The following is a 14,553-nucleotide window of genomic DNA, read 5'->3' on the forward strand; positions in this document are numbered from 1 at the left end:
TAGGACAGAGTAGAACTGCCCCTGTGGGTTTCTGAGGCGGTTTTTCTCCCATGGAGTGGCTGGTGGCTTCAAACAGCTAACCTTGTGGTTAAGCAGCCCAATGCATAACCATTATGCCACCAGGACTCTGCTGTGGGAGAAAGACCCGGCAAGGTGCACCCACATACACATGACAGCCTGGAACAGCCTCCCTGAGCAGGTCTGCTCTGCCCTGAGCGAGTCAGAATCAACTCAATGGGACAGAGCAGCAACATACTTTACAGGGACAGGTAATGCACTTGATCACCTGTGGGCCAAAAGGGAAGTTCAAACCTATCCTGAGGCATCGGAAGCCAGGCCTGGAAATCTGCTTCCAAAAAGTTCTTTACTGCCTTGAAGACCTGTAGTGCACAGTTCCACTCTGAACACAGGGTCGCTGTGGACTGGAATGGGCTCAACAGTAACACGCTGTGTAGAAATGGAATCAGTTTGTACTCTGTTGTGTCTGGCCTTTTTGTGTGACCTCATCACAGGTGGTAGACAGACAGACACAGACACTCATGGCTGTCAAGAAAAAGTCTCAAGAGCAGCTTGGAGAAAAGGAAAAGTTTCCTACAAGCAAGAAGCACTAAGACCGAGCTCTTGTTTCTAGCAGACATCAGCCAGGCAAGAAGGCAATGGAGTAACATACCGTATAGACTCAAATGTATGCCGAGATGTTAAGCACATTTTTAATGCAGTTTTTGTGGTAAACTTAGGTGCCTTGCCTGATATCCAAAGTTGGCTTGTACTTGAGTATATACGGTATATCATATCCTGAAAGAGAGAAAAAGTTGCCAACCAAGATTCATACATTCTGCACAATTCCCCCTAAAATAAACAATGGTCAAATTAGAGCATTTCCAGATAAGTAGACATCAAAGGGATTTGTAAAACCAGACCGACCGCTCCATGAAATCTTAAAGGGTTCTTTAACCAACACCAGTAGACAAAATCCTCAGGTTAATATAAGTGGCAACGCCACCCAGAACTCAATCCAGATCTATAAGTATCCAAAACCAAATAAACTCGCCTATCTGACCGAAAGTAAGGAACCAGAGACATCAATTTGCAATGAAGACAGTTAAAAAGCAAAGAGGGAGCAGTGAAGGTATGGAACTTCAAAATGGAAAAGAATATTTCCAGATAGAGCAGACTATTTTAAACTTGTGAAGAAATTAGTAGTAAGGTAACTGAAAATTAATAAACCTCATCAACAAGGAGGAAATCATAAAGACTTAGTAAACAAAACAGCAGCAAAGAAAATGACAAGAAACCCACAAATGAATTCAGCACAAAAAAATTACGTGGAACAAAGAAACCTGCAACACCACAGAAAACACATAGCCAAATGAAGCAATAAATTGATACTGTTAGTAATGACACGCTGTACTTCATGGATTAGTTACAGTAGTTTAAAGACAGAGTAGCAGGATGGATACCAGGACCCATCGACATGCACTCTGAGACATACCTTAGACACAAAAGAATGAACCAAAAATTGAAGGCTGTTAAAATGATACCAAGTTACTGGGGCATTAAAAGAAAACACCAGTGGTAATATTAATTTCTGAAAAATTAGACCTTAATGCAAAAAATGAGCATAACAAAGGAGGGCACTACATAATGATTACAAGGTCAAGTGGAAAAGAGGACATAACTTTAATATCTATTCAATCAATGAAAGAGCCTGAGAAACCAAAAATCTAAGTCTGCTAGAATTGAAGAGAGAAACAGACAACTCTGCGACACAATAGACTTTAATGCAGCAGCCGTCTAGAAAGACACGAACAGCCCTCTAGAAAGAAGCTCAACCAAGGCCCAAAAGAACTACACAGTACAATCAACCAACTTGACCTCAGAGACATACGGGACGCGCCACCCACCAACAGCACAATGTGCTCAGCCACGGAGAGATGGATAAACTGATACACACCAACCGCGAGTCATAGTATGCAACATTAGAGCGTTAAACAAAGAATTTCTAAACACCAAGTAAACTAGATGAACCCAGAGCGTATTTTGCTGAGTGAAACAAGTCAATCACAGAAAGGACGAAATTCGTATGAGATCACTACTGTCCAAAGTCAAGAAAAGGTGTCCACGCTGAAAGAAACATTCTTTTCTGGTCACCAGATGTGGTGGGAGGGAGGGGAACTCGCTTGTTAGCGGACAAGTGTGACCTTGGGGAAGAAGGCAATGTGGGATTACAAGAGACAAGACATCGAAGGGAGTGCAGGAGTCAAGGGCAACAGGTAAGGAGGGTGAGCTACAGGTAAGGAGGGTAATCTACGCGAGTACAGGTGTGGGAGGGAGAGTGGGAACAGCCCAGAAATGGACATCTAGGTTGGACAACTGAGGATACTTGTACATGGGTGCTTACCTTTAGTGCAAGAGGGGTGGAACACACAGGGGACAAGTTACGGAGCTATTTCCACCAAGCCAGCTACCGTATATACTCTAGTATAAGCCAACCCAAATATCAACCGAGGCACCTAATTTTACCACAAAAACTGCATTCAAAAGGTACTGGAAAACTCTGCTTATACACAAGTCTATACGGTACTTTCAGAGCATGAATGAATCGCTGGGCCCAGGGAGCTCAAGACCATGGTCTCAGAAGACATCAAGGTCAGTGAGGATAACAAAGGCCATGCCCCACACCCTGCTTTGATGGGTAGTGAGCAGCCATCTCTAGTGCAACTATTGGCCTCCCCCTGTCCGAAGGGAAGAAGAGTGATGGACATCCAGACCCATGGAAACCATCTGTCCAATGAACAGTGGACACCACTCTCCATGACCCTGTGACTAGAAGAACATGGTGTCCAGCTCCCATTACCAACAGCTCTGGAGAGGATCACATTAGATGGTCCTTGACAGAGTGGGGAGGAACTGGGAATGTGGAACAAAACTCAAAATTATCCCAGATGCTTACTGGTCAGCATCGACCTTCATCCAATTCACAGTAAAAAACGGAGGGAAAGAGCTTGGTGGGGTGGGGATGGAATGAGAAGAGAAGAGGGATTTTTCCACCAACACTTAGGTGCCCCTTCGTCTATGAGCTTTTTAGACTCTCTGTTTGTGGTACTCCTGGGCGACACTGCCCATCCGCCAAAGAAACCAGGGAGACGAGGGTCACGCGACAGGCTGGCACACAGGACGTACGTTTGGAAGTGCGCGTGCTTGCCCACTTTCTCTTCCAGTTTCTCCAGGAAGCTCAAGTCTGTGGCAGGCCCAGGCCGAATGCATTCTTCGTCCTTCAAAAATGAGAGAAGCCTCACCCTCTGGTGCCACACCCCAACCACGCCATGTCAACGCAAGCGCTCACCAGCTGTGGCAGAACGCCGTGGGCTAGCACGTTGTCACCTCAGACGGGGGCAGGTGGAGCGAAGAGGGCAGTGGATCTATCACCTGGGCACAGCTCCCCAGATTCCACATAAAGGGGCCATGGAAACAGAGGGTCTGGAAATCTCAGGAAGTCAAGTCTCCCATTCCATCAGACCGTTGTATTTCCAGAGTCCTCAAATATACACCCCAGCCTCCATGGCCCACCCGCTCACTGCCATCGAGTCTCTTCTGACTCAGTGACCCTGGAGGACAGGGTAGAACTGCACTGAGTTTCTGAGAGACTAACTCAGCGGTTCTCAATCTGTGGGGGTCGCGACCCTTTTTGGGAGGTCGGACAACCCTTTCACAGGGGCCGCCTGATTCATCACCGTAGCAACATGACAGTGATGAAGTAGCAACGAAAATAATATGGTTGGGGGTCACCACCCCATGAGGAACTGCATGAAAGGGTTGTGGCTTGAGGAAGGTTGAGAACCCCTGCTCTAACTACCTATGGGAGTATAAAGCCTCATCTTTCTCTCATGTCTCGGCTGTTGGTTTCAAACTGCCGACCTTGAGATTCAATGCCCCATACTCAACCACAATGCCACCAGGGGTCCCTTGTGGCCAGTTTACCTAGATCCTGCCCCTCCCTCATTTTCTCTGAGCTGGCCACTGCTGTGCCATCTTGCCACGTGTCCAGGCCTCTGCACTAGAACAAAGGTCTTACAAGGGAAAAACAAGCGGAATAGAACCATGTGGGTCCCAAGCTCGCTCTCTGTGTGTGTGTCTTGTTACAGGTTGAACGACGCCCTAACAATACACCTGCGAGGTCATCCAGGGTCGCCCGCTGCCAGACCCGTGCTCTGCAGCCCTCCCCGGGCTCAGTTTTCAGAAGTAGATTGCCAGGCCTCTCTTCTGAGGTGCCCTGGTCGGACTCAAGCCGCCCACCTTTCAGTTAGCAGCCACATAAGCCTGCTGAAAGCTCGGCCTGAAGCGCCACGCAAGAGTGGGGCAGAAACCCAAACCCCGCTTGGCGCCCCGTCAGTAATGAATCTCAGCGATCGTTTTCTCACCAGAATAGAAATGATGCCTCTGTGCCTCTCTTCCACCAAGTCACAGATGACCTTGTTGTTGAAGTATTGGATGGGCTCCCACTAGGGTGACAACAGGGAAAGAATTCGCCAAGAACGATTCTGACGAGCGCCAACACGCACCGGTGCTCTGTGACGTGGATTTACCGCGCATGGTCTTCTGATCCGATTTCGACACCCAGAATTTTAAGCACAGTCATAGCCCCTTCTATCAAAAACGCTTTCCTGGGCAACAGGCAGAGAAAGGATCGAGAAGCACCCTCCGCACTAATCAAGAAATCACCAGCCCGTTCAAGGGCAGGCCTCACGTGCACGCGATCACCCGCTGGGTGAGGGAAGGCAGGGGGGAAAGAGCAGGGCGTTTACCTCTATACCTTCGGCCTCATATTCTGCCTGCTCCGCCTTTAGTGTCCTCTCGATCAGCAGTTGTTGGAGTTTCTCGTTGCAGTAATTTATGCAGAACTGTTCGAAACTGGAGATGCAAAAGGTTTCAACTACCGCGAGGCAGGCGCACAGACCGACTGAGTCTCTGCAGGGCGGGGCAACTTCTTTTCAAGGACGCTTGCTAAGAAACGCAGAGCAAGGTCCTTTGCTAGGCAAAGCGGCTACTGAACGAATGCCCCCCCCCCCCAAGCAGTCGAGCTAACAGGCGTTGGCGAAGTCTTGGGTTATTGCGGTTCTAGAACAGTCTGTAGACAAGATCTGGGTGGGAAAACTCAATTCCAGTCGCATTAGAGGGGGTATCAACCTCAACTCAGTAACCCAAAGGAGGGACAAGCAGGGACTGACGTGACTCACCCATTCTTATCGAAGACTTCAAACCCATAGATGTCCAGCAAGCCAATGACGGTTTTTCTGGTGAAATCCTAGTCCAAACAGCATAGAGTGTAGCTCATTAGCTCCTTGGCTTTGTGATACTCAAAACCCCATGGCTTTCCTAAAGAACACACTTGATCTTGCGGTCACTGTATGACCTGGCCATCTTAAATGTAGTAAGAATGATACAGCGGTGGTGTCTGACCCCCTGACTTCACAAGGGAAAGGGAAATCAAATTCCCCACCCGCTCAAGGCAGATTTCCTGCACGGCAGGGTTCGCACATGCTTCCCCCCTCCAGCCTTCTGACCAATCGGGTCCTTCCCGTGGCCCTTTCTACTTCTCAGCTAAGCCTAAAACTCATCACAGGCTCACAGAACTCACAGGTAACACAATGATGGGGTTTATTAAGGAAGTTAAGAGATTGAAATTCAGGATCAGAAATGCTCAGGACACAATTCTTTGGCCAGTACAGATGCTTCTTTAGCCATGCCTACAGGCAGGTCCCTCTGTGGTCCTTAGCTGCTGTGTTAGTCTGGGTACTTTAGAGAAACAAATCCACAGAAACTCATTGTATGAGAGAGCTTTATATAAAGGTTAAGTGCACATCAAGAAAACATCCCAACCCAGTGCTGCCCAAGTCCAGCATTAACCCGTATGTTCAACACCAATCCACAAAGTCCTCCTCCATCTCACAAAACAGATGCAATGATGCCGACTGCAGGAGGAAAGCCGAGTCACTGATTATGTCAGCATCTCAGCGCTGGCAGGGGTCTCCGCACGGGTGTTCCAGCACCCAGGGCTGCATCGGGGTAGGTCCATGTGGTTTCTCAGGGATGTCTTCCAGGAAGTGAGCCTTGCTAGCTAGGATAGGGAACTGGCTAAGGCAGCTGCACCGTGGTACGACCACAAAGCAAGAGACCCAAGAACTTGAAAGGTGAGGCTCACCAAGCCATTTTATCACTCCGCCCTTCAATTAACCCTACATGTGTTTATCGGCCAGGTTGGCTTAATAAACTAATTCAATCACTCCTTGCCAACTTGACACCTGTACATCATTCTTTAGCCTCAAAATTGTAATTAACACACCTTAACCCAATAATCCTGTGAATTTTTCCCCCACCTATGAAAGTTTGTAAGCCAACCACTTTATGCCTTTATCCCCCAATTTTGAGTATCCAATGTATATACTGCCCACTTACATCAACTCAGTGCTCTGAGGAGACAATCATATTTTTTGACATGAAGAGTCTTCGTCCCAGTTGGAAGCTTGTGAAGTCTGCATCCATAAGCAAAGTCAGAACTGCACAGGCCATCCATAAAGTCAGCAACAATATGCACCAGTTCACGGGCTCAACAATCTCCATCTGGTCGGGTTCTGGTCAACTCAATGTGGGCTGCCTCAGCCTCTCCACGGTGCCCATTGGTCATCTTGCCTTTAGACCATGGGCTCTCACCAATTGAGTATTGAGTACAAGCCTAGCCCTCCCATGCTAGGTCATGAACTTTAGACCAGTCAACCCACTCTCAGCTCTTTTTTTCCTGTAAACCAAGGCCACAGGTGTCAGTGACCAAACTCAATCCATCTCTTTATTGCTGCATTTCTCCCACTTCCACTCAGCAAGCAGATCCAGGTGGTCACCTAGCAAGCATCTCAGCCTGCCCAGAGGCTCCTTCAACATTTGCTCAGGCTCCATAAGGGCAGTTTCAAGGTTCTTTCGGTGCCCCCGATAAATGCCCAAAGGGCACACCACTCCCATAAGCCTCAGCCCCAGGTTGCTCAGCTGTAGCTCCTTGGGTCAGCAAAGCTAGCTTCTCAGTTGCATTAGCTGGATTAGATAGAGACTAATACACAGGAAATGAAAACAAAAAGATGAAGGAAAGAGAAAAAATACACGTGAAAAAAGAATCATCGCCTGGTCCAGGAACGAGTTCCTGCAGACCCCCGTACTGGCCCATGGAGGCAGCAAACATGCTCCTTCCAACACAGTTGTTACCTGGCACCTGGTCCAGGTGGGCAGGCCTCTGACCTCAGGTGGAGCAGGGGCTACATTGTGCAGGAGTGTCACCAGGTGCCAGGTGGGTGAAGGTAGGAGCTGGCCACTCTTCTGGTCACCAGGAGGGGGTGGAAAGTAAGAGGACAATCACACCTTTCCGGTCACCACTTACAGGTGTGGCCATTGATACGGTCCCGGATGGCCGGTGCCGATGATGAAGGTATTTCCACTGCTTACAGAAATTCTACCTGTGTCCCAGGTCACCATCTCATCCGTCTCCTTGTTTGGGACTCTCTTCTATTCAGGATTCAATCCACTTATTTAGCATTTCCCTTGAAACCCAGGCTCCGGGATGATCTGGATCGAGCCCATTTGGTTTCACGTGTCTTCATTGGGGCGCGTCCAGGTATCTTGTCCGCCACCTGGCCAACTGTCCTATTGCTTGTTTTGATGGGGGAAAAAATCTTGGGATTTTTTTCTTCTCCGACCGGTTTCCATCTTCCATGGGTTCTGGCATTCACAGATGTAATCTTATCTATGGCCAGCAGGCTTGTCAAAGGCCTCTTTGAGCTCTTAAAAAGCAAGGCTGTCACTTTGAGCACTGGGGAGGAGCGCCTGACCTGAGCCAGGGCCTCTGCCATCACCTCGTGTGCAGGTGAGAGCTGGAGAGTCAATAAGAAAGACCGAAGAAGCGTCGATGCGCTAGGAGTGCAGTGCTGATGAAGGACATCGAAAGGACCGTGGCCGGCCACAAGCACAAACGAGGCTGTGTTTGAAGAACTACGACCAGACTGCTCCTTAGAGGCCAGGATGGCCAGATGTTGTCTTACAAGCTCTGGACGTGCCACCTGCAGGGCCCTGTCCCTGGACACGGCGTCTTGCGTGGTAAAGGAGTGGGCTGGTGACAAAGAGGGAGGCCCTCCATGAGGTGACGGACACTGTGTCTGCCACAGTGGCTCAGAAGACGGCGGGGAGGATGGCGGGAGACTCGGCAGCATCCCGTTCTGTAACGTCGCTAGCCGACCTGGAGCTCAGCTTTATATGGTGTGTAAAGCACACAGGCTCTGAATAGCTAAGAATCTATGCCCTTGGGCTATTTTAAAAACGATTGGATGAGACAAAGTTTGATTTTGGGACTAGGAACTTGTGTGTGTGTGTGTACATGTGTGTACACACACAGGTCTCAGCTTGCTATGAGGAAGTCAACCACTTGGGGGTCAAGGCAGAGAGACCATCTTTGGCTTGTTTATCTATAATAGCTGTTCTCAACCTGTGAGTAATGACCCCGAGGGGACCTAACGACCCTTTCACAGGGGTCACCTAAGACCATCAGAAAACACCTATTTCCCATGGTCTTAGGAACCGAGATACCGCTCCTCTATCTGTCTCCAGGTGGGTCTGCCCACTTGCAGATATGCCCACATTAAGAGTACCTGGCATGAAGTCTGTTACCCATGCTACACCACCCTTTAAGACAAAATTTTATTTGTCATTAGAAATAAATATTTCACGATATATAATTACCTATTGTTTTGTGATGAATCACAAATTTGTAACAATGAAAATACATTCTGCCTATCAGCTATTGACATGACGATTCATCACAGTAGTAAATGACAGTGAGGAAGTAGCAATAAACATACTGTTATGGTTGGGGGTCACCACCACACGAGGAACGTATGAAAGGGTCGTGGCACGAGGAAGGTTGAGAACCACTGGTCTAACAGAAACATACCATCAAATCTTTCCAGGTTCGTTTTTTTGGGGGGTGGGCCAACTATGTGCAGGACACTGGACATGCAGAGGTGACGAGCCACCATCCTTGCCCATGAGGACCTCCCGCCAATCCTCACCTAGTGCTACACTGACCCCGACACATGACAGCACTGGTAAGAGCGGCTCATCCAAAGGGTGCTGACTGACCTTGTTGACCAGAGAGGAATTGATCTTGTTGACCAGCCAAGTAAAGGTCCTCCCATACACAGCCTTCGCCATGGCATCCCGGGCGTAGATGGACAGGTCTGTGGTCAGGGGGCAGATCACCTAGGAAGAGCCACCAGGCACATCATCACGGACGTGAATTAAAGCATCCTCCCCATTACAGGCTGACTCATGGTCCCTCTCCCCCCAAAAGAAACCAGCAAACAAGTGTGTATCAATTTGGGCAGGTCATGATTCTCAACATTACATCCCCCAGGTTGTGGTCCATTGTCATCATCCTCTGTGATGCTAATGAGGCAGCTTGGTTAGTGAGGCGGAAGACAATCTACATCCGGGATGGGACTGGGTCTTGAGTCAATGTCTCAGGATATAAAAAAGAGACTTCACCAGTGAGTACAGATCAGGGAGACCTCACTAGCACCCAGCAAGACGAGCCAGGGGTAAAGTGCATCCTTCAGACCGAGGGTCCCCATGCTGGGAAGCCCCCAGATTCAGCCATGTGGCTGCCAAGATACATGGAGATCTCAAAGGGTCGCCAGGTCTGCGGAAGTTGAGATAAGGACCTTTCTCCATAGTCAACACAGATAGCCTTTGCTCCAGAGCGGGTGCTCCGAATTTGGACCGACCTCCACGAGGGGCAGCAGAAAAGAGGAAGACCCTCAGAGAGATGGACAGACCCAGGGGCTGCAACCCTGGGTTCGCACGGAGCCACCATGAGGATGGCGGACCGGGCAGTGTTTCCTTCTGTGGTCACTGTGGGCCAGGCACTGTGGTCACTGTGGGCCAGGAAACGGCGAGGAAGTCCATTTCTGCGTGTTAAAGCCACTTCCATCCGCTCTTTCTGGTACAGCTGTCAAACCTCGGTTTCAATCTCCAGGGACGGTTCACCGGCATGGCTGCTGACTGAAAGGTGAGCAGCTTCCAGGCCACACGGAAGCACGTAGGAAGAAAGGTCTGGCCACCTGCTTCCCCCAAAAAACCAGCCATTCACCATGCTAGGGAGCACAGTGCCCTTCGGACACACAGGGACTTGCTGTTACTGGGAGCCAGAATCAGGGCAAACCACCAACAGCCCCCAGCCTTCATAGCTGGGGGCGGGCAGGTCTTTGAGGAATCCTGCCAAGAACTTCACGTGGACAATGACCAGGCCGTCAGGGGTACCCAGAGGACTCACGGAAGTTGCCCCCGGAACTGAAGGGCGAAGAGAAGTTAGCAGGCTGGAGCATGAGGTGGCACGTGCCAGGCAGAGACTTTTAAAGACGCCCACCCAAACCCACTGCTGTCGTGTCAGTTCCTACGCATCGCAGCCCTGCGGGGCTGAATACTCGCCCCTGCTGGAGTCTGGGGCTAAGGCTTCCAAAGGAGTCGGCAGCCTGCTCTTTCTCCTGCAGAGACGCAAGGGGGTTCTAGCTGCCGACCTTTCGATTAGCACCCCCCCCTGAACTCGCTCCTCCACCAGGGCTGTGGGGAGCGAAGAGCGTAGGGGGCACGGAGGCGGGGTTGCAGAGGAAGACCCTGTAGGACCTGCACCCGGCTGGCCAGGTGGGTGGTTCAAGGCCACCGCCCTCCCCTCCAGGGGTGCCCAGGGTGGGGGTGGGGGTGCAGGGGGAGGCAGCAGTGATTGAGAGAGCAGGCCCATTCCCTGGACCCTTGGTACCTCCTCCGTTCTGGTCTCGATCTTCCTGTGTGTGAGGGCAAACAGAAGGGCCGACGGGGGCACGCCCAGGAGCTGGAGAGAAGGGAACACAGCGTGAGCCCCAGATGAACGAGAGACAGAGTTTAACGGGGCTGGGGTCACTTGTGGGAAAAACACAGGCCACAGTTGTCTTTACAGTGACTGCCCCCCCTTTTATTTTATTGGGGGCTCATACAATTCTTATCACAATCCATACATATATCCATTGTGTCAAGCACATTTGTGGCCATCATCATTCTCAAAACATTTGCTTTCTACTTGAGTCCTTGGTATTAGCTCCTCATTTCTCCCTCCCTCACAAACCCTTGATAATTTATAAATTATTGTTTTGTCATGTCTTGCCCTGTCTGACGTCTCCCTTCACCCACTTTTCTGTTGTCCATCCCCCAGGGAGGAGGTTATATGTAGATCCTTGTGATCAGGTCCCTCTTTCTGCCCCACCTTCCCTCCACCCTCCCAGTATCGCCACTCTCAGCACTGGTCCTGAAGGGATCACCTGTCCTGGATTCCCTGAGTATCCAGTTCCTATCTGTACATCCTCTCCCCATCCCGCTCCCTCTCCTGCCGCTCTGAGCCAGCATCTGCTGAGCGGGACCCTGGCATCCTGCCCCCTTCCGCCACCCTGCCTCTGAGAGAGGTGTCCCCCCCCCTTCCAAAGGGCAGCGTCACCTTTGCCACCCACTTGATCTCGTGGGTGTCCGGGATGGTGGCACAGCCGTGGGCGCTTTCTGTAAAGCAGACGTTCCCCAGGTGCAGGACGCTGGCGATGATCCCAAAGAGATTCTAGGCAGAGGGGAAGCGGAGAGAAGATGGATCTGATGAGGGGCTTCAGAGATGCTTCCAGGGAAAGTGTGCCCCTCCCCCTGCCCTCCAAAAGGAAGCCGGGAAGAAGCCCCCTGCCCCCCATGAGCCTCCATCAAAGACCCCTCGGTCCCCCTGCCTGCCCTGCCCTTGGATCCCCCAATGACCCCTCCAATATTCAGACCCAGGACTTATGGATTTGATCTGGACTGGGCTGGGATGTTTTCCTCAATATTCAACTGCTCTTGTCTATAAAGCTCTTATACACCTGTGTGCCCGCGGATTTGTTTCTCTAGTCCACCCAGACGAGCACAGATGTACATATCTGAGATCAGACCTAATTGAAGGAAAACAGAGCCTCCACCTGCTGCCTGCTCACACAAGGGAGCACTTTGGGTTGCCAGATTAGAGACAGAGCAGCCGTGGCATTTGAATTTCGGGCCATCTCAGTCTATCCTGTGTTGTACTGGGGACACCCACGCACCGAAAGCCGGCCTAGTGACCGCGGACCTGAAATGCAAACAGGGAGGTGTTCCGCAGCTCACCCTGTGCGCCACGTGAACACCACACATCAGCGGCCGCGGTCTTAATGCCAGGCTGAGCCAGGCAGTCTGCCCGCAGGGCCCGTACCTCGAGGTCCTCGTCGGTAAAGTCAATGACAGAAAAGGCGTTGGACACGGTGTCCCAGTCGCTCTTGTCGTTGATGGACAGCTCTTTGGCACAGTGACCCTGTGGACACAGAAGTGGGCCACTCTCACAGGACTGCCAGGCGAGCACCCAGTTAGTGCTGTCAAGACGTTTGCTCTGTTTTCTGTAGGGAAGCCAGAGCGGGGTCCACGCTGCCTGCCCTGCACATGCGGGGTTTGCTGAATGCTAGTTCTCCCCAACGTCATTTGGAAAGTTGATTCTGAAAGCCCTCCTCTGGTGGTCTTCGTGGTGTAGCGGGTTACAGGGTGGGCCGCTACCCGACAAGGTCGGCAGTTCAAAACCACCAGCTGCCCCGAGGGAGAACGATGAGGCTTCCTACTTCTGTACAGTTTTCCCGTCTCAGACACTCATGGGGGCATTTTCTGTCCTCTAGGGTCGCTCTGAGTTCAAGTCCACTGGGAGGCAGTGAGTTTGGGGTTTTGCCCGGGGGAGTTCTAGGTGGCACAGGGGTGAGAGAGAGGCTGGAGATGTGAACCCGATGCTGGTGACCACGGCTGAGAAGGCCTCACGCAGGGCGCTGTGAGTGGGATTTAATTGACTGTGTGGTGTGTGCAAGGTAGGTGTGTGCATGGTGTGTGTGCGCAAGGTGTGTGTGTGCAGTGTGTGTGTGGTGTATGATGTGTATTTGTGTGATGTGGTGAGTGGTGTGTGTGCATGGGGTGTGTGTGTGATGTGATGTGGTGTTTGATGTGTGTGTTGTATGTGTGTACTTGTGTTGAATGTGATAGTGTGTGTGCATGGTGTGGGGTGTGTGTGTGTTGTGTTGCTCTAGGAAAACCTTACATGTTATCTATTAATTATAGATCTTTGGGGATGCTATAAAAATAGTTTTTCTAGCCTCTTTTTTGGCTAATACAAAAACATTCGTCTCAATAAACATCTGCCGGAACAAGCAGGGAAATGACAGTTCTTCCATTCAAAAGACAATCTGGGGTAAAAAAGAAACAGGTTGTTTCCCAAAGCTGGTCTTGATTTATCTCTGAAACTAAAAGGAAACTAACCAGGTTAAAAAGGAAGACAATCTTGACCCGCTTAGCAGCCATGGGGCCAAAAGGCGCAGCAGGAGGAAAAACAAGACCACAAAACCCCACCAAGTGCTGTTTCCCCACCACGCAGGCCTCTGCTGTTGCTTCTCTTGCGTCTCCACTCTGTCTTCCCACGGGGCTTTCAGGATCAAGAGATGCCCGGCCAAAAGAGGAGCCGCTCAACCCACTGCCTCGTGGATGTGACTGAGGCTCACGGGCAAGACTTCACCACCATCTGATCGATTCAACTTGTGTGGGCAGATATCTGGTTTCTTCTCTAACGACCGTATCAATAAGTTAATAATGAATAAATAATGTGAGGCGATGGCTCGGGGGAAACGAACAAACAAACAACTCCACCACAGAACAGGTGGAATTAAAATCTGGACTAGAGCCCAACCCGACAACCCCACACTGACAGAGCAGGACTGCTCCCAGGGGCCTTCCTGACAGTGACCTTGACAGAAGGTCAGCAGGCCTTTCTTCCACGGTGTCTGGGGTCGGTGGTGCTTCATGGGAGAAAGCCAACCATCAGCAACGGACTGCACATTTCGCGTGTCAGTCACCAAAAAACCCGCACAGAGTCTGTGGACGTGGCCACCGGCAGAGGCTCAGGAAGACGTCTCCCCACTCATCCTAGAAGCCGGCTCTTAAATCAACTGCAAGCCAACCAAGGCTACACCTTAAAGGGGAGAGATTCTAATGGAGTTTTTACAGAGTTCTTGTGCTCTTGGGGCACAGATGTGGTACAGGGTACCAGGAGCCCAGGTGACGTAACAGTGGGTTATGCGTTGGGCTGTTTGCTAACCACAAGTTCAGCAATTCAGACCTGCCGGTCACTCCCCGGGGGGAAGATGAGGCTGCCTGGTCCCATGAAGAACGCATTCCTGGGAAACCCACGGGCACAGTTCTACTCCGTCCCATTGGGTGGCTGTGAGTCGGAACCCACTGGATGGCTGGGAGCTTGATTAGGGAGTTATGGTGGGTGAAGGGGGAGCCTAGTTCCCCTCGAGCTCCGTGTAGTTGTTACCCTGCCTGATTTTCTCTTGGATTTTGCAAACTACTCTGTCCATATCCAGAAGCGAGGGAGGGGCGGAAGAGGGAAACAGTTCTTTTTCCCTTTAATCCATG

The 14,553-nt window shown here is 50.7% G+C and overlaps 1 protein-coding gene across 1 annotated transcript in view; it reads right to left on the reverse strand.

The window, feature by feature from the left end:
• MYO1H (myosin IH) overlaps positions 1-14,553 on the reverse strand; it is a 46,083-nt gene that overhangs the window by 15,765 nt on the left and 15,765 nt on the right. The window contains exons 6-13 of the mRNA XM_075534660.1: positions 12,320-12,418; positions 11,558-11,671; positions 10,850-10,921; positions 9,175-9,294; positions 5,238-5,305; positions 4,806-4,911; positions 4,422-4,502; positions 3,184-3,275 (exon numbers count right to left, since the gene is read on the reverse strand). Of these exons, the coding sequence (XP_075390775.1) occupies positions 3,184-3,275; positions 4,422-4,502; positions 4,806-4,911; positions 5,238-5,305; positions 9,175-9,294; positions 10,850-10,921; positions 11,558-11,671; positions 12,320-12,418 (752 nt within the window). The remainder of the gene's footprint in view (positions 1-3,183; positions 3,276-4,421; positions 4,503-4,805; positions 4,912-5,237; positions 5,306-9,174; positions 9,295-10,849; positions 10,922-11,557; positions 11,672-12,319; positions 12,419-14,553) is intronic.

The sequence above is a fragment of the Tenrec ecaudatus genome, chromosome 16 (genome assembly GCF_050624435.1).
Source record: "Tenrec ecaudatus isolate mTenEca1 chromosome 16, mTenEca1.hap1, whole genome shotgun sequence".
NCBI lineage: Eukaryota > Metazoa > Chordata > Mammalia > Afrosoricida > Tenrecidae > Tenrec > Tenrec ecaudatus.